The sequence below is a fragment of the Phallusia mammillata genome, chromosome 3 (assembly GCF_965637545.1).
Source record: "Phallusia mammillata chromosome 3, kaPhaMamm4.hap1.1, whole genome shotgun sequence".
Taxonomy (NCBI): Eukaryota; Metazoa; Chordata; class Ascidiacea; order Phlebobranchia; family Ascidiidae; genus Phallusia; species Phallusia mammillata.
Window position 1 is genome coordinate 1,781,871 of NC_137254.1, and position 26,191 is coordinate 1,808,061.

The 26,191-nt window shown below is 35.5% G+C and overlaps 1 protein-coding gene and 1 pseudogene across 1 annotated transcript; both read right to left on the reverse strand.

Annotated features, from left to right (window-relative positions):
* Positions 1-12,302, reverse strand: part of LOC145218156 (uncharacterized) — a 35,671-nt pseudogene extending 23,369 nt beyond the window's left edge.
* Positions 12,303-22,747: 10,445 nt separating this feature from the next.
* On the reverse strand, positions 22,748-24,544 carry LOC145217897 (uncharacterized). Its single transcript, XM_080085279.1, has one exon. The coding sequence runs from the start codon at positions 24,313-24,315 to the stop codon at positions 23,119-23,121; it is 1,197 nt and encodes a 398-aa protein (XP_079941405.1). The 5' UTR covers positions 24,316-24,544; the 3' UTR covers positions 22,748-23,118.
* Between the last annotated feature and the right edge of the window lie 1,647 nt (positions 24,545-26,191).

Here is a 26,191-nt window from a genome sequence, read left to right on the forward strand (position 1 = left end):
CTGAGTGGTGGCATTTTACCAGTATCCTTACTTTTATTCGTCAACCTAACGTTTCCAAATCTCCCAGGCGGTGCAGGAAAAACCAACATCGTATTGTTGTGTCTCTACTTCCCCCCGCTGGTCGTTTAGTTTACGACTTAGTATGCATAATAAACGTTTCCCAACCATTTTGTGCAGTTAATCATAACGCAAATTAGCCTTTATAGTTGAGTTGAGTTTAATTTGCACAGTAAAATATTCACCGAGTCGGATATAGTAACACTTTCTCTTAACTCAAACGAACTCAATATAACTGAACGGTGGTAACATTATGTGTAATCGGTTGTAAACTTGTCGTGGATTTATGGCTTGTTGGTGTATAGTCTGAATAAGCATTAAGGCCCGTTTACACTATGCGTAGCGGTAGAGCTACTAACACTGAGCTTGGACTGGCCCCCGGCCTAAGAACTTCTGGTAGGTGGCGCAACAGAGCATAGGCGTTTACGGTGCTGTTACAGCAATTTGGGTTTATGGTAAGAATAATTGCTGAGTCAGCACCATAAACGCCTATGCTCTTTTGCGCCACCTACCAGAAGTTCTTAGGCCGGGGGCCAGCCCAAGCTCAGTGTTAGTAGCTCTACCTTGCGCAGCTTGCGCGCTAAACGGGTAAACTCTCTTCCATAGAAATAATATTCATTTTTAATACTTGTTAATTTTGCTGCAGTTTTGCTAAAATATTTTTAAGAAACAGTTTCCAATCCGAGTTAATGTTACTACTTTATCAATATGTCACATTTTATGGCAATTAGTAAGTTTTACAAAGCAGTAGTCAAAATGTAAGTTGGTAAGGTAAGAATTGTTTTGTTGAAAGACACTTAATAAAAGTAACTTAGTGCAAATGTTAGTGGATATTAATCGGTGGAACTTTTTGGTTGAAAGTATTCCTAAAATTGAACACTTGATGATCCGACGAACTTTTTTTGTGAATTATCTAAACTTTTTGTAATAAAATGTTGATAGATTTAGATAAAAACTTTCAAGTAGAAGAACTAGAAGATGATTTCACACAAGGTAAGTTTATTATGTACTTTTCAATCAATTTGTAGCATTATGTGTTGGTATGTCATTGGTATAGTTTACCTTTATTTGGATTTACCCTGTTAATCCCACACAATAAAATGTTTAAATGCATATATTAAATAACCAGTTAAGATGAACATTAATTCATAACTGGGATCAGCCCTGAAGCGTTTATGCAGACCAGCGATCACTGCACACTCATATATAATATGGTGGTGAATGCTTGGTGACCGGCTGATTCGGTATAGCGCCTTCAATGGGCCTGGCGTACTGTGATTTATTAAATAACCAGTTAGCTGTGAAATGTAGACAGGTACAAGACTGGCAGTCACTCTTCATCAAAATGTTCAGCACAACATTACCACAATCAGGTGAGTTTAAAATCTACAAACAGTGGCTGCTGTCAATAAGTCTACTGCTCTTCTGTTGTGTAGAAAAATTCTGGTTTTGTCGAATTTAACTATGATAAACCAGATTGTGCAAAAAGTTCATAACATATGATAGACTTCAGTTTATGTATCTGTACACAGTAAAACGACATTTTCATTAACAAAATTGCAATTAACCGAAATTGTATGTATTTGTTTGTTTCTCGGTGGGAGCTGGATGTGTTGTGCATAACAAGTCAGTCATCAAGCCCAACAGGGCTTACAGCAAGAATTTGCACAATGTGCGCCAAAATGTGCAGGTCGAAATGTGGGCACATTTTATGAAAATGTGCAGGTGCCGAAATGTGTAGGTCAAAATGTGCACATTTTTTGAAATTGTGCTGGTGCCGAAATGTCCAGGTCAAAATGTGCGCACATTTTTCGAAAATGTGCAGGTGCCAAAATGTGCAGGTGCCAAATGTGCAGGTGCCGAAATGTGCAGGTCAAAATGTGCGCACATTTTTCGAAAATGTGCAGGTGCCAAATGTGCAGGTGCCAAAATGTGCAGGTGCTAAAATGAGCAGGTCAAAATGTGCAGATAGGGGAGATGCGGGACTATTGGGCCAAAATTCAGTTTTTCATGACTATTTCTTTGAGTTCGAAAGAAAAATTGCCATTGAACACCTGTACTAATACTACACGTTTTAACACACTTACACAAGGGCATAACTTTCTGATTTGGAAAGGAGTTGGCAAGATATTCCGTTTTAAAAATTGCAAAAAATATGGCTCAAAGCTCCTTACCCTTGGGGACCATTGAGCCTCGCATAAAGGACCTTTGGGCCAGTATTTTCATGTGATATTCTGGACCATTAAACCACGCATGAGGGAGCTTATTAAGTGTTGTTTTGAAAGTAGAACAAATTTATTGAAAAAAAATCTAATATTAATCAAAAGAAATCAATTCAACCAGCATCAATAGCTTCATAGGCCAAGGACCTTTGGGCCATGCTCAATGGTGTAAAGTCAAATGGCCATGCCCAATGGTCCTGTGAACAACTGGCTCAATGGTCCTGTATTGCCGCCATTACGAACTTATCTTACTGAACTACGTTACACAGATTAACTTAAGAAATACTAATGCTCATCTAACGCTACAATTACCTAACTAATATCCTGCAAACTTCGTGTTTTAACTTGCTTTCTCTCATAAAGAAATTACAAAAATGTAAAGGAGCAAAATATTTACTTTCAAACTGCGAAAACTTAGTTATGCTCACAGTTTCTTCTGTAAGTGATTGACCTTCTTGTTGTTACAGCTTTAAAACTATTGCAACATAAGTACTTTAACGTATGACTGAGAACTCGCTACAGCGGCCAGTTTCAGAGAAACGCATGATGGCCCAAAGGTCCTTCATGCCCAATGGTCCCGCATCTCCCCTACCAAAATATTGTGCAGGTGCCAAAATTTCTCGCTTTCACACTATAAGTTTTTCTGTCCCTTTCACGCAAACAATTTTTTGTTCCAATTACATAATTATTATATACCTTTCCCTGCATTTTTATTTTAAATAGTGTTCTGTGCAAATCAATGAACTTATATGGGTATGTTATTTTTCTTGTTAAATGCAGTGGATTAAGTATTTTAACTGATCAGAATATGACGATTTAGGGCAAAAGAACTGAATATACAATGAGGTTTCAAACAAATGCAGTGGTAAATAACTGATACCTACATAAATGGTGAGAACTTATACTTTGCATTGCACATCCATCATTTTGTTCATGACATCTCAGTATTATCCTTTTCTAAACCTGTTTTGTTACCATTGTAACTTACATATTTTTTTTCCAAAAATATAATACAGAATGCCCACAGCGGTCTCAAAAAATTTATTTTCCCTATCCTACTTTTCTTTCTGGCTGTTTTATTCTCTTCATCTCTCTAATTGTTCACATCAGATTTAGTTTGTTTATTTATTTGCAATCTCACATGAAACATACACCTTTTTCGTTTGTAATGGCAATCATCTAGTTTCTGTATATTAGTCAGGAAACAATTACAAATTTTGCAAAAGCATCTAATAATATTTTGGTGTATTATGATATTCCTACAGTAGGTCTTTGGACACTGGACAGCTGGGTCTTTGACTTGGTTTTGAGTTTAATCACAGTATACTCATGTGGTAGTCCAGATCCCCTTTTCCTCTCGTTTCGTTTGTTATCAACTTCTAGAATTTCTCATATATCTTTTTAGGAAACTTTGTGAAGATCAGTGTAAAACGTTTGCAATGCAGTAAAAATCTAGCTTGTTGGCTGGCCGTAAACTTCCTGTCAGGCATTTACACACTTGGTAAAAGTTGGAGTAACTCATAAAAGGATAAGTGAGACCTCAAGACTTTTGCTTCACTAAAGAAATCAGCTGGCCCTGTGGTTTCATGGTTGACAACATGCTGACAATTTTGCTTACTTCTGTAAACTTATTTTTTGCCTTGAAAAAACATATCCTCATAAATACTGTGTTGTGTCAACTCTTTGTTACTTATCATAACAATTTGACTTGTTTTTCTGCACCAGTTTCCTTGGTGGTTATGATGTCTAGCAATTGTTTTGGTGCCTTGAATTTTTCTTTGAATTAACTTAATTTTTACCCTGTTGCTCACCACAAACTGGAGTGCCGTTTGATGGCTACACTAGCCAATGCGGCCGATTTCTCGTCACCAGCTGCACTGATGAGACCTTATAGGTCGAAACAGTGTGCACTGTCTGCAACTTAATTTTTGCTTCACAAAATTACCCTTTGTTGACAGTTTAAAATGAGTAACTTTGGAAAAGACATGGTCTTCGTTCAAGCTTGAACTTTTGTCTGTCCAGAGTTCCTGGTCGAGGCCAAAGTCGTTGAACATCAGTTTATCAAAGATACAGCCAATTGGTAAAGTTCTATTTTTACCAGACTTTAATTCAATTAGTAATAAACTTTATGTACCTTGTAATATGTTAGGTGAAATCACTTCAATGCGTTTAAAGAAGTACTAATAAGATAAAAACGTACATTAAATACTCTCCAACAGCACAATAACAACCACACGTAGTAATATTACACATGGTAGATGAATAAACCCGACCACGCGAGCCCAGCTTTGTCGTTTGCTTTCTCTTAAAGCACCAAACTCAATACAAGCATCCGACAAGCGTGGAGTGTTAATCAAGCGTGACGGAAACAATAGCTGGACTGCTATATGAGTACACTATGGTTTATTTGTAAAGCTGGACAGGCTACAAGCTAACAGGCCTTAAATTGAAAACAATAAAGTCGAACCGATTGAGGTGACGATCGTGCACATATCTATACTGAAAAACAGTGTTTCCTATATCCTGAATGCTAGATAATTTCATGCTTTGCCATATCTGACAAACACAACATGCATTTTTACAAGTTTCTCTTAAATCCGATTTTAATTTATAGGTTATAACTAATATTTTTGGCACAATTTATAACCACAACACTAATAAAACATGTATGTAAGTGCTTTAACACTGCATAGTTTGACGTTAAATATCAATACTTCATTTGAGAGACTGCACATTTTGGCACCTGCACATTTTCGAAAAATGTGCGCACATTTTGACCTGCACATTTTGGCACCTGCACATTTTGGCACCTGCACATTTTGACCTGCACATTTTGGCACCTGCACATTTTCGAAAAATGTGCGCACATTTTCACCTGTACATTTTGGCACCTGCACATTGTGACCTGTACATTTTGGCACCTGCAAATTTTCGAAAAATGTGCGCACATTGTGACCTGTACATTTTGGCACCTGCACATATTCGAAAAATGTGCGCACATTGTGACCTGTACATTTTGGCACCTGCAAATTTTCGAAAAATGTGCGCACATTGTGACCTGCACATTTTGGCACCTGCACATTTTCGAAAAATGTGCGCACATTTTGATCTGCACATTTTCGAGCACATTGTGCAAAAAATACTATAATATACATAATAAGATAAAAACCAGTGTTGTCTTTACATATATAAGGATGTTTATTATTTCTGCAGCAAAGTTTGCTGCGAAAAAAGTGTCGAATAATTTTTGTCAGCCTCAAACAAAATTACATTTCGTTTGTTATTTGTAACAAACCTTAACAGTGACCAGACTGGTATGGGCAAAATATTAATATGGGAAAAAAGATTACACAAATTTTGCAGGATCCTTTTGTTCGAATTGTTTTATATTTTTGATACACTTATTAATAGGAACTTTTTAAAAAAAATTGTAAAAAAATGTATGTCAAATATGCAAATGTGATAATTATAGAGTGTAGCTAAAGTTTAGTTGTTTTTAATTGTCCCAGGAAGTTAAATGGATTTAAATTCTTCTATCATATGTTGTCTTTTGAAATAAAACAATTAACTGAACACATAAGCATCTGGTGGCATCTTGATTCCTCCAATACTCAAATATGCCATGACACAAATTGGAATCCAGCAACAAAAGTCGGTCAAAATCAACCTCGAGATTCTCTTCTGCATCTTAGAGCTGACATCATTGCTTTTAGACCCTTTCATGCGGTTGCTTTGTTTGTAGATGAGAATATATGCAACAACCATGCAGATGAACATGAGGAAGTTGATTGTGATGAGGAAAGTTGAATATTCCCAAGCAAATTCACTGGTTTGGGCAAACAAACGTGGCATACACACACTTGTTTCTCCATAATATCCAAACTCTCCTTTGATTGTGTTGCGAGGAAATGTTTTCTTGACAGTTTTTTCACATACATCCAACTTTCGGGTTCTACACCGGTAATTCTTTCAGCAAGAAGTGACATGTTTTCCCTGGAAACAAAATCACTTCCAAAAATGTTGTTTGGAAACCAAACATCAGTTGTATAATATTCCGAAGTGACTTTCAGCAAAGGAATAGTTGCCAAAACAACAGCTGAAATCCAGCAAAACAATTCAGCAAGTAAAACTTTACAAATACCTACATTTCGAGTTGTAAATGGTTTGAAAGCTGGTATTAGACGAAAGGTTGTCATGGCTGTCATTGTAAACGCTAATGCTTCTAAAGAAATTATTGTAAGTGCTCCAAGTCCCAAACACAAACTACTTGATCTCCATTCTTTATCAAACAAACAATACGAGACAGAAAATTGAGTTCCTTGCAATACAACTACAAGCAGATAAATTCCCATGAGAAAATCTGAGCAACAGAGGTTCAAAGAAAAACACTAGTATTAATAAAAACATTTTTGTTTCTGTCTACATTCCATAAGCTGTGAGCAGTTGCAATAAACACAAACAAATTTCCTCCCAGTGCCAATACAACTGTCATCCAGAAAATTGCTCGGAATATTGGATTGGCAATCATTTCGTTGACGTCTGCAAACCCTTCCTCAGCCAAGTTTACACATTCATCAATCGCGAATTCTATTCTGCACCAGTTTCGATTCAACCGACAACGGTTGTTTATTTATGCAATAAAATCTATGTTCTTCACAACGGCATTTGGTTTCATCAGATTCATTGTCGCAATCGATAATTCCGTCACAAACGTTTGTTTCGTCAATGGACATCACATCTTTGCTTTTGCAATAAAAACGGGTTTTGTTACAAAGTTCAGGAAATTCATCTGAGCCGTCGTCACAATCTACTTTTCCGTCGCACACCTCAGTGCTTTTTATGTTGATCTCTCCTTTTGAGAGACAATAAAACAAATTTGGACAATTCACTTCAGCAACCAACCCGAAGTTATCCTCAACTTTTCCATCACATATTGAGTTCAACAAAACTCTGGCTCAGCCAATACTGAAACCTTCTCCTCAACGCTTGGTTGTCAGTTCTCGCGCACTTAAACACTTTGTTAAGTCCGAGGCCTTCAACATTTTCTTGTAAACACTGAATTTGTTCCAAATTATTTGCAGATGAACAGTATTTCGTGTTTATTTGATCAGCGCATTGCACGCTTGCACAACTTTCCACTTTGAACCGAACATACAGATTTATTTTGACAATGCATTTAATTTGAAGGACAAGTACAACTTATATCATTACACAAACTTTGATTGAAACACAAACACTCATCTGACATATCAAAGCAATCTACTATACCGTCACAAACCTGCTTGGGTGAGATGATCAACTTTTTATCTAAGCACTGAAAACATTTGAACTGTCCATTAACAAAACAAATGTCAGAATTATCAGAACATTGAGCCACTGAATCGTAAACATTGGTTCGAGGTAAGACACAAAAACCTTGTCTTGATGATCCAGAGCATATAAACCCAAAACCTGACTTGATATCATCACTATTGTCACTACAACTACTAACTCCGTCACAAAAATCACTTCCAGCTATGATTTTTTCGTTTTCACAAATGACATAATTCTGACAAAATTTTCTGTTTTTTTACAGTTTGAAGTGACAAAAATCACATTCTTGCTTTCATAACTGTTGATGTTATCAGCACAGGACGATTGCATTACTGTGAAGCACTTTGCTGGAACTGTGGAATGTACAAGATACCTGGCAAGTTGTTCACTCTTACAAGTTGTGGCAAACATTGTGCAAGATTGACATGTGTAGTTGGAAACTGAACAAAGTTTGTCACTCCCATCATAACAATCCTTAAATCCATCACCAATCCAGTCCAAAGGTATGCATCTGCCAGTAGATGGGCAATGTTTGTTACCAGGATCACACGGACATCTTGCATCAATTCCAGAGCAGTTACATGTGTAATGTGGGGGCGGCTCGTGCTAGGGTGCTGCGGAGCTGCAGCACCCCCTAGATATTTTCACCTAATATTCCTACCACAACAATACAGATAACTTTCATGATACTTATTTTTTTATTTCCTAAGTATAATTTCCGCCTTGATCGGCATTTTTTTCATTTAAAAAAAATTATGGCATTAATATGTTATCTATGGTGGAACTGCAGCTCCAGTTTCATGACGAATCGTGACGTTTTGCACTTGTGCGCATGCGCACTTGAAAAAGCTACATGCCGGGCAAAATAGGCGACTGGGTGCTGCGGCTCGCGCAGCTCCACCAATCACGCAGCGTGTGTTGTCTGTTCCGGGTCTATATTGTGCTCCAAAACCAAACCCGTTTGCTATATTCTAAGTTCGACAGTGAGTACAGTTAAACAATTTTTTTGCCATGTTTTAATTTATTTGTTTGAAGGTTAGTCGTGAATTTTTAAGATGACTTTAAGTGGGCTTTAGTTTTTGCAATTATCATTGAATTGGAAAGTGTATCTACCACCTTGAAAAAGGTCATCTAACACTACGAAAAGTCACGATTAACCTTTAAAATAAAAACCTGAATAAAAAGTTAAGAAAACTGGGATAGAACATCTTCTATTCCAAATATGTCATGCAGGAATAAGCAAACACAAGAACTTCTCACACTGTGAAGTTAAATGCCTCACTGAAATTCAGGCAATATTAAATGCAGAACAAACAATTGCACAAGCAACAGGAATTTTGAAATACCTTAGTGATGACAATTTCAAGTTTTGGTTTCTTAACACACCATGTGGACAGTATTTGCAACCAAGTGCAATCTTGTGTATTGATATAATAGACATGTTATGTTTCTTTAAACAGTAGCTGCTAAATTGCTTCACAGGAAATGTTTCTTAACAATGAACATTCTACAGGGGAGATAGTAGTGACCACCAAACATATCCTGTTGTTAGAAAAGTTACTGAAACTTTTAAAGGAAAGGCCAGTTAGCCAGCAATTTCCATGAGTCTCTCAAAGGCAAAATGGTTATTGAAAAGGATGTCAACACTGAAAAGGAAGCAAACTTTTCTAAGGAACACCATTATTTCCAAAACGACTTGCACTTGCAGTGATAGCACTAAATAGAAAAAAACAAAACAGTTTCTTGGTTGTCATTTGGAAATCAAGGAAGAATCTATCAATTATTTTGCTTAAACTATAGCTTTATGATTCATTTTCATTGTAAAATAGAAGCACAAGGTTTAATAATATGTTTTAAATTAAAGTGAGAGTGTTGTAATTTTCAAAGCTTGCAGAATTTTGTACTTCAAAAAAGGAATTATAATCTATTTGCCACCAAATAAAACAGCAAGTTTAGCAGTTAAGATACTTACAAACAATTAATAGTTGTACACAATAATTAAGAAACGATGTTAAATAAACAAGTTCTGACACAAATGTTATATGGTTGTTGAATTTGTCAGTTATGATACAAATAAAAAGCTTTAAGGCTATTTTGTGTGGCAATTATAATCTGTGACGTGTCATAGAATATGTTGAAAATGCTGACTGTGGCTATAAGGTACTTAAATGATACGTACATGACCATATTAATGACTGGATAGCATGTGTGTTAGTTAGTAGTCATTGTTATAACCAGTTTTACTTAAATGTTGTGCAATTGAAATACTTCGACCTTTTTCGACTCATTTACTAGTAATTTTTTTCTATATACTGTTGTTGTGTTTTACCGCATTTACAACCGCTTTGTTCAGAGTCTGTGTCACGTGTGTTTTTGTGCCACATTATTACTGCATGTTGTTGAGTTTGGTCCGTCGCTGTGCAAGTAAACAAAATTTCCCAATGATACCGTCTGCTGTTTACACTCGTGTACATTATTGCGTAACAAACATTACGTCACAATGGAGTTACCAATTAAGAGTTGTATTACTTGTTTTTCTACTCTAAACAATGGCTAGAAATGTGGCTTTTCTATATATTGGCAACTTATATATATTCAATAAAGGCTAAAATTTGGGGCAGCACCCCCAGAAATTTTAGGCACGAGCCGCCACTGGCTATTAGGGTTAGTCTGAGGTTTCATGATAATAACAATAATAATAATAGCAATAAAATCAACCTAAAACTAGTTTTTTATCTAGTATATAAACCTATTCCAGTCTCACTGTTAATTTAAATAACTGATGTGCTCTTTACGCATCTACTAGTATTTATCCTGTCAGGTGAAAGTTCTTGTGTTAGTGGCACAACCTTAAATTTTGAATGGAAATCTGGTTGGAAAAAGTTCGGTGGATTAGGGTTTATTAAAAAGCACTATTATGTCTAAACAAGCGTATTTGAAGATGTATGCTTTATTTAAGTTTCTGGTGTAGTTTTACGTTTTCTGTTTAGTGGTAGGCGAAGGAACATCTAGCTTGGGCTACTGAGTTGCTTACGCCAGTGGCTTCCAAAATAATTAAAGGAAAATCGCGAGGGGCTTGATTTCATTCTAAACTTTTATGGAAGGTTACATTGTGAATGATTTCTAGAGGTAGTAAATTTTCTAAATTTATTTTAAGTGGGGTTACCCCGCAAATTCCTGAGTATATTTAAATAACTTACATCCAAAAATAGGCAAGCGACTTTTCCCGTGAGCTGACTGAATCGTATTGTGTTGGATTTGCATTACTAACAAAATTGTCGACCCTGAGGCAGATTTTACCTTATGTTTTTTTTTTGGTGATGTCAGAAAACGAGTTGAGCAGCAGTTTCTATACTTTCAAGTTGTGTGATTTATTTCAAGAGTGGGTGGTAAGAAAATGTGAGCAAGTGGGCAAAGTAAATGCTATACATTCAACGCTTGGCAGGATCAGCCAGCTTCCACAAAGTTAGAAACAAATCAACTAAACAACATTTATATTTTAGCACGGTTAATCAACAAACAACACTACAAAGTAGAATGCAACAAAGTTTGATCCCACTACTACACACAAAATGACGATTGACATTGTGTTTATTTTGTGCTGTTGTTACGTATACAAACAAATCAATTCCATTTGCTTTAAACTCTACGAGTAAAAAAATTCAACACAGTTTATTGATAGTGGCTGGTTCACAGTTTCCTACAAAACCAAGAAACATTAAACGGTAAAACTAAACTGCTACAATATTGAAGACAGCATTAATTCGTATGGATCCACATGTTAAATTTTTAAACACACGGAACATTTCTGTTTGTGTGTTGGAAATCCACATTATTGCAAAAAATGTAAATTCAGTATTCAAACAAACTTTTCACAAAAACAACAACGCTATAGTCTACTTTGTATGGGTCTTCATGGTGTGACTTCCAGAAACCGGAAGAGTGTTTTTTTACAAAAGTCGCACCAATGTTTTTTTGTCAATGTGTAAATCAACTTGGGTCACAAATACTTCATTTCCGAGTCATTCTTGCTCACAAATATTACACCTGTGAGGTTTTTCATTGGTGTGTGTTAACATCAACATCAATTTAAGTGTGTATCGACATGTGTACTTTTAAATTTCCCCTTTGGTTAAATCTTTTTTAACAAGCAACACATCGATAAGGTTTCTCATCAGTGTGGGTTATCTTGTGTTGTCTTAAATTCCCATCCGAATTGAATCTCTTTTCACAAACATCACATCGATAAGGTTTCTCTTTGGTGTGAATCAACAAGTGTGCTTTCAAATCTCCATTTTAACGAAATCGTTTTTCACAAATATGACATCGATGCGGTCTCTCATTAGTGTGAATCAACATGTGTGTTCTCAAACTTCCAAGTTGTGTAAATCTTTACTTACAAACAACACATAGATGGGGTCTTGCATTGGTGTGAATCAACATGTGTCTCTGCAAATTTCCGATTGTTTGAAATCTTTTTTCACAAACCTTACACAGATGGGGTTTCTCTCTCGTATGCGTCAACATGTGTGTGTTTAAATTTCTGCGGATAATGAATGTCTTCTCACAAACATCACATCGAAAAGGTTTCTCATCAGTGTGAACCAACATGTGTGTTTTCAAATTTCCACGGATACTAAATCTTTTTTCACAAATATTACATTGATGAGGTTTTTCATTTGTGTGTATCAACATGTGTCTTTTTATATATCCCTGTTGGCTAAATCTTTTTCCACAAACTTCACATTTATGAGGTTTTTCTCCAGTGTGTCCTTAAGTGGTTTTTCAAATTTCCACGAGTACTGAAATTTTTTTCACAAATTTTGCAAAAATTAGCCTTCTTATAACCACGAGCTGACTTGTGCGTTTTTTTATGTTGTTGGAAGTTTGTTGATAAAACAAACTTCTTTTCTTCAGGCGAAGATGGTTGCTCAGAGACAGAATCCTTGGTTTTCATATCCCTTTAGTTTGGTTGATCAATTTGTACAACTAATATTGTCAGTAAAACTAGGATGACATTTACACAATAATTTTAATCTATTAGAAACGGAGTTTTATTACTAGTTTCGTGCTACATATGTTTAGTTCAGCCACCTTAATTACGTAACAAAATGTACCAACATTAGCGAAACAATGTTCGAATGTTCGACAGTATGGTACGATAGTCAAACTTTTTGGAATATGCGGGTTTTGTAGTGGACCAGCTTGTTTAGACACCTCTCCCTTAAAGGCACACCATAAATTTATCCAGATCAGATTTTAATTATTTGAATCTACTTCACGATTTTGCGCACCGTACCTCAAGTACGGTACGATAAGTTTCGATGTGTAACATTTGGTACCGTACGGTGGTACGGTACGCTCTTCGTAACAAAGTACGAAGTACAGTCAACGCAATACGTACCGTACTACCATTCTTGCAATGTTTACGTCTTACTATCATCAAAACGATTTGAACAAAAAATACAGTAATGTTAAACATGGCATTAAAATATGGCTAAGTCGGCTAAATAACAAGACTCCATCCGTTTCGCTAAAGATCAAATATTAAGCACGTAAAAACATATTCTGTGACACTGACAGTTTAAGTTGTTGCAAGTCTCTCAAGCCTATATCTCTGAACTACGCTTAGTTTCGGGTACAAGTTAATTAATACTTGTAGAATTCACTTTTACAGTGGACAAACAAGAAGATAATGGTAAACAAATATAATTGTCATGTAACAAGCCTGTGATTAAAAGCAGTGGTCGGCAACCGCCGGTCCGCGGCCCGGTACCGGACCGCGAGGAGTTCGTTACCGGGCCGTATAATTTTTCCGGTTAAATGCTATGAACATTTTGCCCATCTATTTCGGGGATGATAAACTAATTTAAGCGTTTTTATTGCTAAATATTTGTAGTTTTTTTTATGACTTGTCCGCGGTAAAATTTTCATTTCAAAAGCGGTCCGCAGTGCAAAAGGTTGCCGACCCCTGATTTAAAGTATCTGCTAAGCCTAATTCTCGACGGAAGTTTTAATCCAACCGTTATCAACTGCTTCCCACTGCAGTCAGCTGTGCCATAATTTCCTTTTCCAGCGGGTCATATTACAAGCGTCATTTATATTGGTGCGGGTAACTTGATCGCTTAAAGGGTAACTTCCTTGAATCTAACCCAATATAACAGACCACTGAAGGAATATTTAAACTATACGTTCTTAACATACTATACAAACAAAATCTCCACAACAAAACCAAAAAACGTACATTTTTTTACGTCGCTGCTGAAAAGTCAGTAAACTCAGGTTATAAGATATAACCAGTTGTTGCTTATACATTAAATAATTTCGAAAGTAAACACATCGGAAAAATTAGTGACTAGTCAAATGCTACATAACCTTTCTACATAAAACGTAGAACAGTTGAAAACATCCCAGTCAGTTGATACAACAGTCTTATTATTATGAACTTGTCTGTAGTGCTAATACAGTTTATACTGTAGAAAATATGTCACTCTAGTTAGTACTACACACTTTGTTCACCACCTAAAGTAATAAGTAGTTTCGGTCTAAAGCTGTTTTCGAGACTAGAAAGTCTACTATGTATGGGTGTCTGAGTCAGACCAGAGACTACTAAGCAGAGACTGCACACTGCCCATTTAGCGACGACATAAATGGGGCGATATCTTTGCCAATACGCAACGGATCGAACTAAAATTTTGTATATAAGTTTGAATTAATTATTCAGATTTTTAGGAATTTTAATCTGATACTTATAAAACTTCATTTGTGTTTTAAAAATAAAAATGTTCTCTGCAAGTATTAAGATCGGTTCCGCTTGAACGCGACCACTAAGATTTCAGCGTTTACAATGGAAAAGGATAGGAAAAAGTGGTGTTGTCGTCTGTTTTTTCGTGTTTTTGTGAAGCGTAGGCTTTTAAATCGGATATTAATGGTTGTTAAACAAACTAGAATACTTTTTAAAAGATATAAAGGTAAAACACCCATCCACCCCATGGAAATACAGGCCCAAGGTAGTGATAGAAAGCGAGATTTCTGACATGACCACATGTGTTCAGTCAAAATTGGCTATAGGTTAGTTTAAAGTTGTGCTGCAGGTTTTTGTCGACAGCTCTCTCCTATACTAAGAATGTATTGACTGAAATACACTACTCCCAAACGATTTATTTGTCTTAATATTGTTGAACTGAACTTTAAAGGGCTGTGGTAAAACTTTTCTTTTGAAACTAATGTTGTGGTGATTTTTTTCTATAATACAGTGACTTTAGAATGATAATAAGTTGTTGATAGGCTCTGACTTAAGAAGATGGAGTTGTGTCACCACAGCAACATGCTTAAACTCATCAAATGTGAAACCAAAACACAAGTTTATTGTTACTATTAAATCAGCAGTTTCTGTTATGTTTTGTAACAGACTAGATTTGTATGCACCTTGCTACCTCAAAGTTCAGATATAGACAATTCCAAAGTGTGTCTTTTATACTTTTTTATTTTTGCTGCTAAACAATACATTTGTTTACTAAGTGGTATTTGTGTGAAGGCTTAACAGAGGAAGATTTTAGCTGGTAGAGAAAATAAAATGACATGCAGATGCAGTGGTTGCTTAAAAAAATGACATTGACTCATGCAAATGAAAATGTCACAACTCAAAGATAAACAATAGATGAAATATATGACTCAACAATGTACAAAAATTCAAAAAAGTTTGCTTTAATGATTGAATAAATAAAAAACACATAAAAAAGTAGGCAGTTGATTTGAAAACAGTCCAGCCTTAATAGTATTTTAAATGCAATACCATAAAGCTTGTCAAATGCCTCAAATATTATAAATTAAAATTAATGGCAATATCGATTAAATAATGCATGATACTATTTCCAGTTTCATCCTGATCATCAAACTAAAATATCAGGGATCAACACCTATGAGATTGGATAGTTTAAGCTGCAAAAACAACATCTAAAATCACTTTTTGTAAAAATGTTAAATTGATAAAACAACACAACTCCCAGAACAAAAGCGAAATGATAAAATTGATTGCATTTTATATGTGTAAGGCCTGACATGGTCTTTATTTGATGATAACCGATTTTAAAATTTTGTGCCATTCCTTTGAGAACATATGCTGTTTCCACTTTCATCCTGATAATCATCAAAATAATATATCTGGAATTAACACCTATGAGGTTGGTTAGTTTGAGCTGCTTGAATTGATATTTTAAAAAAACAAGTACCAGAACAAAAGGCAATGTGATAAAATTTATTGCAGTTTAAATGTGTTGGGCATAGCATGGTCTTTAATTATACATGACAGATTTTAAAATTTAGTTACATTCTTTTGAGAACATTTGTAACTCCCAGCAATTCGTATTACATCTCTTTTCACAAATATAATCTATAGATGTTGGCAATAGTTGATTTTTGTCATACATGCACATCCGAAAATTTGGTAGCAAATTTCGTACATTCAATCGCCACCTGTGTCGTTTTTTTTCCGCCTTCGGAAAGTTTCTTTGTTCAATATGTTTTCAGAAGTAGTCAAGTTGATGTAGCAATCAATAAAACCTATTTCAAAAGCCTACGCTTCACGTAAACACGAAAAAACAGACGACAACACAACTTTTTCCTATCCTTTTCCATTGTAAACGCCGCAATCTTACTGGTCGCGTTCAAGCGGAACGGATCTTAATAAAAATCGCAGTGTGCAGTCTCTGCTTAGTAGTCTCTGGTCAGACTGACTGTGCGCACCGATGCGTGTAACTAGACCAGTCGTGAAGTGGCGTCAGCATAGATAACTTAATTCACTAGATGCGCAACACGACGAAATCGCTCAGACAGGTCACGCTCGAATGAACCAGTACACATTGGCTTATTTACAATGGGTGAAGAGTGAAGATATTGGCAAAAAATCGCAATTTATTGCATTAAACGTCAAATAACTTTGGAATTGAAGTGATAATAAACTTGCAGGTTACGTAAGTGTTATGTATCTCGTGTATTTTATTCGTTTTTAGAAGTTTATTGTGTGTTTTAAAAGAATCACTAACCGTTTTTGTTTGATTGATTTTGTATGTTAAATATACCATGGACAAGACTAAATTCTCGTATTTGTGATTTAGTTGTATTTCTGTGTAATAGCTAGGTCAGTCACATCGTGCCAGCCAATGGCAAAAAATCTTTGTTTAAAATTTGCAATCCTGAATTTCAAAGCAACTGTGATATGAAGAAACATTACAGCAATTTACAAAAATGTGTGCTCTCATTGCTTGACCCAACTTAGGGAGACATAATACATGCTCCATAAAGAAACGTAATATTAATTTCCTTTTAACCCACTTCTGTTGTCAAAATCAAACAGTAATTCTTTTAGAGCATTCATATATGAAGATCACTTTGAAAAAAAACGATCTGCTGATTATTGGTTGCAGAAAAAAGTTAAAAATTGGTGCTTTGCCATCCCAAACAAATCCTAAACAGCAGTACAGGACAAAATTGGTAACATTGCCCATGAACATATAAATGTTTATTACAGCTAAAATCATTTGTTGTGGCCAAGACAAGCAGAAAAGCACCATTTGACAGAAAGGTTCTTTCATAAGTTAAACACCACAGCGTTAAAAGTGTTGAGAAAGCTTTTAAACAATTAGGTCCTCAGCTGAAAGTTAGTACACACTTCTTAAGTTAACAATTCATTTTAAACAACAAGTTGTACAACATTTAGAAAAGTCATTTTATAGAAAAGGCAAATACCTTTTGGTAGAACAATATAAAAATAAAATTGTTAAAGCATACATAAGGTACAGTTATGTTTATTATGAATTAATCTGGGTTTCTGTATGTTATACTTTTTGTGGCAGACTTTGCATCTCAAGCAATGTTGAGGTTGAATGGGCTCCATTTTATGGATGGTAAGTTAAACCACTATCCTTGGGTATTACTCCATTGAGGAAATCAACTTTAAATGCATTTTTAAGTATAACACCTGCTTTTAAAACAAGATAGTTTTTACCATTAGGCTTTTATTGTTTTTTGTGCATCATTACAGGGGAGTTGGATAACTTTGAACAGGAGTAAGCAGGAAAAAACAAGAATATTAACAAACATGTCATACAAGCATGGAACGCCCCGACAGGCACAACCATAATGCGCTCACCTCACTGCAATGTAGCCAGTAGATATGGCAACACATTTAAAACTAGATCACCTAATATTCAAACACAGTAACAGAAAAAGGGCCGGTAATGTGTAAAATGTGTGCAAAGTATGGCAAAAAATGGAAAGCAACAGAGTGCGGCAAATGAAATCCAGTGCAACTAGTGAAGAAGAATTGGTAACAGTGGATGACCGAATTCATTAGGATATCTTGGTATGCAGATTCAAATGTTTCTCATTTAATTTTGGAACAGTAATGTGTCATTTCCCATCTGCAGGATTTGGTTGAAAGTCAAAAACAGTCACTAATGAGTGGCAAGCCTCATTTTTTAAAAATGCAATGTAAAAATGCTTCAAAGACCATTAATCGGAGACGGTACCACCCTGATGTGGTTCATTGGGCAATTGAGTTTTTTGCTAGAGCTTCAGCAGCATATAATCATCTCAGAACCAGTGGTGTTCCTATATTGCCATCATCACGTACTTTACAGTAGTACAGGTATAAGTTGCAATTTTACACATAATTTTTTGAAATGACATATCATCACACAATCCTTAAAACACTGTATGCTAGATTGTTAAAAATATTGGCTCTGGTGCATGTGGTATCAACCAATTGGCAGTCAATGCTCTGTGGATGCAAAGTTAGTTAACAGCAGCAATTTATGCACTTTTTCATGTTTTTTAAATTTATTATTCTCATGTAGTCAAGAAAATTGGTATTCTAGGAAGGCCACTTAGTTGGATTTACTGACTACGGGGCCAGAAATGCAGACACCATAATGGCAACCCATGTATGTAGCAATGTGGTACACATACTGCAAATTGTCCAATTCAGCGAATTCAAAGTCCAAACTTGCTACATAAATATGGTTAATAGCCATTTTTTATGATATTATTAAGAAAATTCCAAAAACTAAAACATATTTATCAAATTAAACGTCGCAGCTCAAAAACTTTCGACAAGACGACAAGATATGTGTATGTTCTTACCAATGCACACGAAATGTGTACTTGTTCATTCGAGCGTGCAACGTCTGAAGGAAGGCAAAACCAATATATTCGCGTTCGTGGTAATCAAATTAGATTTGTTAAAATAAAAATGTTTAAAAATACATCAACCAAACATAACTACACATTAAAAGTTACAGCTTGTTCTATGTAGTAATTCACCCCAGAGATTTTTTTTAATATTTAACCGGCAGACGAGTTGCGCATCTAGTGAATTAAGTTATCTATGGCGTCAGTGCGAAGTTGTCGTCACGGTTTAATGGTCATGAAAAAGGCTTGCGCTTACATCTAACACACAGCAGCAGATCTAATTTCTCGTGCTACGGTTATTTCTTAACGATTGAGGTCTTTCATTGTATTATCCCTTTATGTAAGCCTTGACATGGACTGATCTTAGCACAATGATTGTCTAATTTAGAGCGTTGGAATGCTTTTAGTTTCTGCCTTAATGTAACACAAACAAATTTACCGTAAGCAGCAATTAAGTACCTCACCTACCAATGCTATTGTCCATTCAAACGGCAAGTAACTGAACAACTGCGTCTTGAGTAGCGATGGACACATCGAATAACAGTTCGATCACGCTACTAATTCATACAACCTATTGAGGACTATAGAACAAGTAAATGTTTGCCAGTAAAAACTTTTGGCCGTTGATAGCAAGTAGGTCGTATTAAGTAACACATATGTTTACATAGTAAATAGTCGTAAGATAGTAAATTGTCGTGATACTGGGATCTCCAATATTTTTCCGCACTATAGAAAGCAAATAACTCGTTTCAAACCAGGGCAAGCTGTCAGAATTTGCCAAAAAATTAGTTTATGAGCCACCTGGTGCAACAAAGTCTTACCCCCCAGATTTTTCTTTGGAAAGCAACACGTTTCTTAAATTGAATTCAGCAATTTGGTTTAATGCGGAAAGGTATATCATTGAATACCACATAGAATTTGCCTCTCGCCTTGAAATTTAGTAAAAAGTTTTAGCTCTAGACTGCTTTAATAGACCCGTACTACCGAACTGTCTACAATTTCTGAAGCATTGGATTTGTTCACTGATGTGTGTAACTGGAACATTGGTAAAGTGATGTCAGTGTGTAGCAAGGCTACGCGCTAAACCTGCCCGGGCCTATACCTTACACATGTTGGTATTTTGTTGGTAAAAAGATCACATAGCAACACAATTTTCACCAAGTCGGAAGTAGCTGCTAAGGCTAAAATGTTCTAGTAAATCAGGGAGTCGAACCGCTTGTCATATTGGTTCAGGTTCGGTTCGGGTTCACTTGGTTTTGTTTTTAAGGGTTCGGGTTCTGTTCAGGTTTTTAAAAATATATATATTTTTTTGGGGGGTTCGGGTTTTGTTCCGTTTTTTTTCATTTGTGTGCTTCAACATGTGTCTTTTCAAATTGCCACCAATACTAAATCTTTTTTCGCAAACATCACATCGATGGGACTTCAGTGTGACTCAACATGTGGGTTTTAAAAATACTCTTACAGTTAAATCGTAACATTACATCGATACATTAAAACAACAAGAATGCTACCTAAAAAATATGAAAGTTACAACATACTTTGCAGTTAACTGATGTGTGTAACTGTCCGCACATAATACTCGAGTAATGTTTTAAGCTAACCGAAAGTAACAAGCTTTGCAATGTGGCAGTCAGCTGTGCACCAATTTCCTTTCCCAGCTACTCCAGTTAAAAGCGGCATTTACAAACGCTCTAGCACATTCAGTAAAATATATGAATTTTAGGTTTTTAGACTCTTCAGGTTTGACGTTCTTGTCCAAGCTGTTTAATGAGTGTGAATTACCATTGGCAAACATGCTTTTGTTTGTTCTAATTGACTAATGAACGTATTAAATGCTTGATCATCTGCGCATAAACTATAATGCAACTGATCAAATTATTCTAGACATTACTATAGTATGCAAGGGGAGCTTAGAAATTGACTTGCATCAGCATGTTTTTCTTCTCTCCAGGGCTCTGACTTCAGGTAATAACATTCTTGTTTTATATTATGATAACATTCTTGTTTTATTGTTTATACATATATTTATTTCATTTTTTACAGTTTAATGTGTAATGGTTTATTAATATGTGCTATCTTTGTGCTTGAGATAGTGATGATGATGTCAAGGCGAAATATCTCTTTTTTAAACTTTGAGGTTGAAACACTTAATGTTTTCATCAATTTAAATTATAGTCACCACCTTTGCCACTGACAGCAGGAATAAATTTGAATAAATGTTTAATTTCAAGAAAAGTATTTTTAACATATAGTAACAACTTTGCACTGAAAGCTAAATAGAAAAAAAAAGTTCTTTGGGTTCAAATTCGTTTCAAAACTTTTGTTTGTTGTTTAAAAAACTTCACACAAAACCTGTTTAATCATTAAATTCAAAGATCACAATAATGGGATTTCCTCTTTAGTGTATGTCATCATGTTTGTTTTTAATATCTCCATTTTGGTGAAATCTTTTTTCCAGAAACATGACTTGGTTGGGTTTCTCATTGGTGTGTATAAACATGTGAACCTTCAAACTTCCACTGTAAGCAAATCTTTTTCCACAAACATGGCATCGATTAGGTTTCTCTTTAGCGTGAATTAACATGTGTGATTTCAAAACTCCATTTTGACGAAATCTTTTTCCACAAACATTACATTGGTGGGGTCTCTCATTGGTGTGTATCAACACGTGAACCTTCAAACTTCCACTGTGAGCAAATCTTTTTTCACAAACATGACATTGATACGCCTAAAAAAAAGTCAATACGTTTCAGCTAAAACTCACAAGTTATGCCAGCACGAGATAACCTGCAATGCCTGGGGCGCTCACTGCGTGCGTCGATGCGTGTAACTTGACCACTGGTAAAGTGACGTCAGTGCGTAGTTGTCGTCACGGTTAGTTAGTTAGACATGAACAATGTGTGAAAAAAATGCGCAGGATTGCAGGTCAAATACTTCCTGTGTTGGTTAAATATTATTACACTTTTAGCCTTTTATTATGCTGTAAGCTTTGACTAAGACTCATGTTGACCAAGTCATTAGCCTGATTCAATACGTGCAATACAAACAAATCTACATTGTTCTTCCAATTTTACTCTTACGCTCATGTTTTTGTTTTACCTTACAGAAGATGGGATAAAAGGATGGAACCCTTTCCTGATTGTTAACATAACTCGGACTATCGTACGCTGCAGACGCTGATTGTTTTAACCTTTGGTTGATTCTCCACTAACAACAATGGAGTAAAATCACTGAACTGGTGCATAGCAGCAAGAGAAAAGGCGAGATCGACAAAGGTTCTCCAAACTCATGTCAAATCAACCGGGCATTCGGCTATTATCTAAACCAGGGGCGAGTTAGGAAAATGTTATGCTTACAGGAGCGCCGCACATCAAATAAACACTAATTCATATTTTAAGCTTTTACGAGAAAATCACAAGTACAAGCGGATATGAATTATGTCAGTAGCCTATTGGGGTTAAGGCAAATTCACACAGATTGGAGAAGCTGCAGTGGTCACAGGTTGTTTCACAAAAAAACTAGTCTAAAGCAAATTAGCGCAAATCGAAATACGCAAATTAACCTAAACACAAGCAATACTACATTGTACTGACTAATGACCTACTAGGCTGCAACGCTGACTAACTCTATGGCGGTTTTGTAAATGCTGTCTACTTTTCACCTCCCAAGGCGCTCGCGTGAGCACCTCCCTAGGGTTTTCGTCTTCGACATGGTTGATTAGTAAAGCTGGTCAAAAAGTGATTATATTTACCAATTTTAGTGACCAAATCCTTGTGGGAACTTATGCATGTTTACAATTATTTTATGCGTCGCTTACTTAACTTGCAAAGTGCAGTAACATTGTGCACTTTTGTGTAGGTTTTTTCTGGGTAATTTAGCAAAACTACATGAAATTTAACAAACATTTCGCTTTGGCAACCTTTCGAAACAAGTAATCTCAATAAAAGCCATAAGAACTGCATCAATCCATTTTTAACGATGTGTTGCGTTGTATTATTGACTGGGTTTAATCAACGAAAAAAAATAATTGGTTCAATTACGATATGGTTTAACATTTGCTATTCTTTTTAAGCATTTAAAAACATACGAAAACGTTTTGCAAGATAAAATCTAAAATGCCCTAACAATGAATACAAAAGTTTGTGAGGATCTAAATGCATTAAACATTTTTACACACAGCACATAAGAGTGTTTTTAATGTCCATTTGTACTAATTTTTATTTATTTAAGAAAGCACACGAATTGAATTTCACTTTGGTACAAGCCAACATACACAATTAGTTAATCACAAATCCTACATCATTTTTTCTACAGTGTGTAATTTAGTGTTTTTATTTCAAATTTTCACTTCTGTTAAACCCGTAGTTGTATTACATTGATCGCGTCTATCTTTACTGTGTTGTGTCGTGATGTGATTTTTTAAACTTCTACTTGTGGTGAAGCGTTTTTCACAAATATCACATCGATAAAGTTTCTCTTTGGTGTGAGTTAACATATGTTGTTTCAAATTTCCACTTTGGGAAAATCTTTTTTCACAAATATGGCATAGATGGGTTTTCTCCTTGGTGTGTGTTAACATGTGTTGTTTCAAATGTCCACCCTGTTTAAATTGCTTTTCGCAAACATAACACCGATGTTTTTTTTCATTGGTGTGTGACAACATGTGTTGTTTTAAGCTGCTACCATGACCAAATCTTTTTTCACAAACATCACAGATATGGGGCTTCTCTTTAGTGTGTATCAACATGTGGGTTTTTAAACTTCCCCCATGGGTAAATCTTTTTTCACAAACATCACAACGATGAGGTTTCTTATTGGTGTGTGTTATCAGGTGTTTTTTTAAATGTCCAGTCTGGGCAAATCTTTTCGTACAACTATTACATTGATGAGGTTTCTCATTGGTGTGTGTCAACAAGTGTTGTCTCAAATCTGCACCACAACGAAACTTTTTTTCACAAACAACACATTGATAAGATTTCTCATTGGTGTGTCTGATCATGTGTAATTCCAAATATTTCCGTAGGGCAAAGCTTTTTTCACAAACAGCACATCGATGAGGTTTCTCATTGGCGTGTGTCAGCATGTGTCCTTTCAAATCTCTAACTCTTTTCTCACAAACATTGCATTGATAAAGATTCTCTTTAGTGTGTATCAACCTGTGTCTTTTCAAATTACTCCGCAAGGCAAATGTTTTCTCACAGACATCACATCGATGAGATTTCTCATTTGTATGAGTCATCATGTGTGCTTTCAAATTACTCCGCAAGGCAAATCTTTTTTCACAAACATGACATTGATGAGATTTCTCATTCGTGTGTGTCAACATGTGTCTTTTCAAACTACTCCAGAAGGCAAATCTTTTCTCACAAACAGCACATCGATGAGGTTTCTCTTTAGTGTGTGTCAGCATATGTCTTTTTAAACCTCCACCTTGGCGAAATCTTTTTTCACAAACTTCCATTCGATGAGGTTTCTCATCAACACGAGTTGACTTATCTAATGATTTTGTACGTCTATTTTGATTCGCAAGCATCACGTTTGGTTGTTTAATAAAAAGCTCATCTCATAAACGTCACAATTAGGTATTTCTCTGAGTTTGTTGTTGGAAGTGTGCAGGTAAACAAAACCTCTGTCAGTTTTGTGAAGAAGGTTGTTTAGACTTCAGGGTCCAAAATCAGTGTTTTCATGTTGTTTGGTTAATCATCTACTTTAACATTAACGCAATAAATATAGTTGTTTTTGTTATATCATGCTAAACTTAAACATGTTCTGAAACAGGGTAAAATGACTGGTGAAATGAAAAAAAAAATTTATGTTTTTAAAACATAAACACTGATTTTTATGTTTGGGAACGAAGAGCACACCCTACAGTTTTAGTTGCTTACCTGACTTTACTAAATGAAACGCTCGAAGACATTTTTTAGCTCACCACAAAATTCGATTTATTGTTACATATTTTAAGTTTTAAAAAGTGTAAATTAAATGATGTTTTGTAACAACATGCACCATATACAAAAGTATAGTAGATGTCTTCGTATGAATACTGCGCGAGCTAGAATAGCCTAAATTTGAGGAAAATTGCGCACCATCATTTTGTTTTTCTAGAGTAAATTCATCATTAGGCATTTTCTTTAAATAACCTAATTAGCACATTTTACATGTACATGAACTGTCGTGGTAAAAACAACTTTTATGCAGGCTGCACATGCATTATTTTACAAGACCCGCGTGCTACGCATAGTGTAAGACTGTAAGGATAAACTTAATACAGGTAAAGTTGCACCTAATATACTCACTAAAATGTCTATCGCAAACGTTTTTTTTTCCGTGACAAGTACTTTGCTTTGTTGGCTTGTTTTATTGAACTAGCTGCACGCATGATTTCGTAGCTGTCAAAGACTTGTGCTGACCCATTTCTAAGTCAAACAAATAGGATTATCACATAAAAACTAAAAAGTAACTTACATTCCTCAAAATACTTTTGTAAAAGTGTTCTAAAAAAATTAATCAGTCTGTATCAGCCCATTCTGCATCGACTTTGGTACATTATACCGTTTATTGAAACATAAAATACCATTCGGCAATTACCTGTCTGCAAAAACAATTTCTTAAATAACATTTTAAGCTATCCGGCATCAACTGGCTTCGCAATGTGGCAGCTAGCTGTGCAACAATTTCCTTTTCCAGCGTGTTCGGTTACAATGGTCATTTGTGTTGGTTAAAAACTAGGCAAACAACTGTTCTGCATACACTACTGGAAAATGGTTCACACAGTTCTTAACAAAGTATGTGCAACAAACAAGTGATCATAAAGGTGAGACAAAATAACACTTTTAAAATCGTATGTAGTATTGTAAAAATTTGCTTACTTTATTTACCTACCAAGGTCATTTGATAAAATGATCATGAATGATTAATTTCAGTATTCATGTGCAGCAACAAGTATGTGGGTCAGGTACGATTACACAGGCGATTAAAACTTTAACGCCAAATCTTCTTTAAGTATTACCACAATGTGCAGTATTAATTTACGTTTATTACATTTTTCAAAGTTTTTTCTTGATGTGATGCATACAACCTCAACAGACCATTAGTAAACTATTAAACCTGTGCTTTACAAACATACTAAAATCGTCCAGAACAGAATTTGAACAACCTGCCTATTAGCTTCACCTCGCTACTGAAAATTCCTTAATTGAGTAATCATTTGTGCAGCTGCGACCTCCCACTTTTTCGCGTTTCCGTATTACAGGAAGCAATTCGACTCACTCGACTGAAATCAAAGCAAGCGATCAGCGACGAGTTGAATCCTGCATGTAGTGGTTATAGTGAATTTACAGTTCTGAAAAAATGCCATTTCTGCTAAAGCCTTTGCTAGTGCATGCTTTGAAATCCAATTCAAATATCAA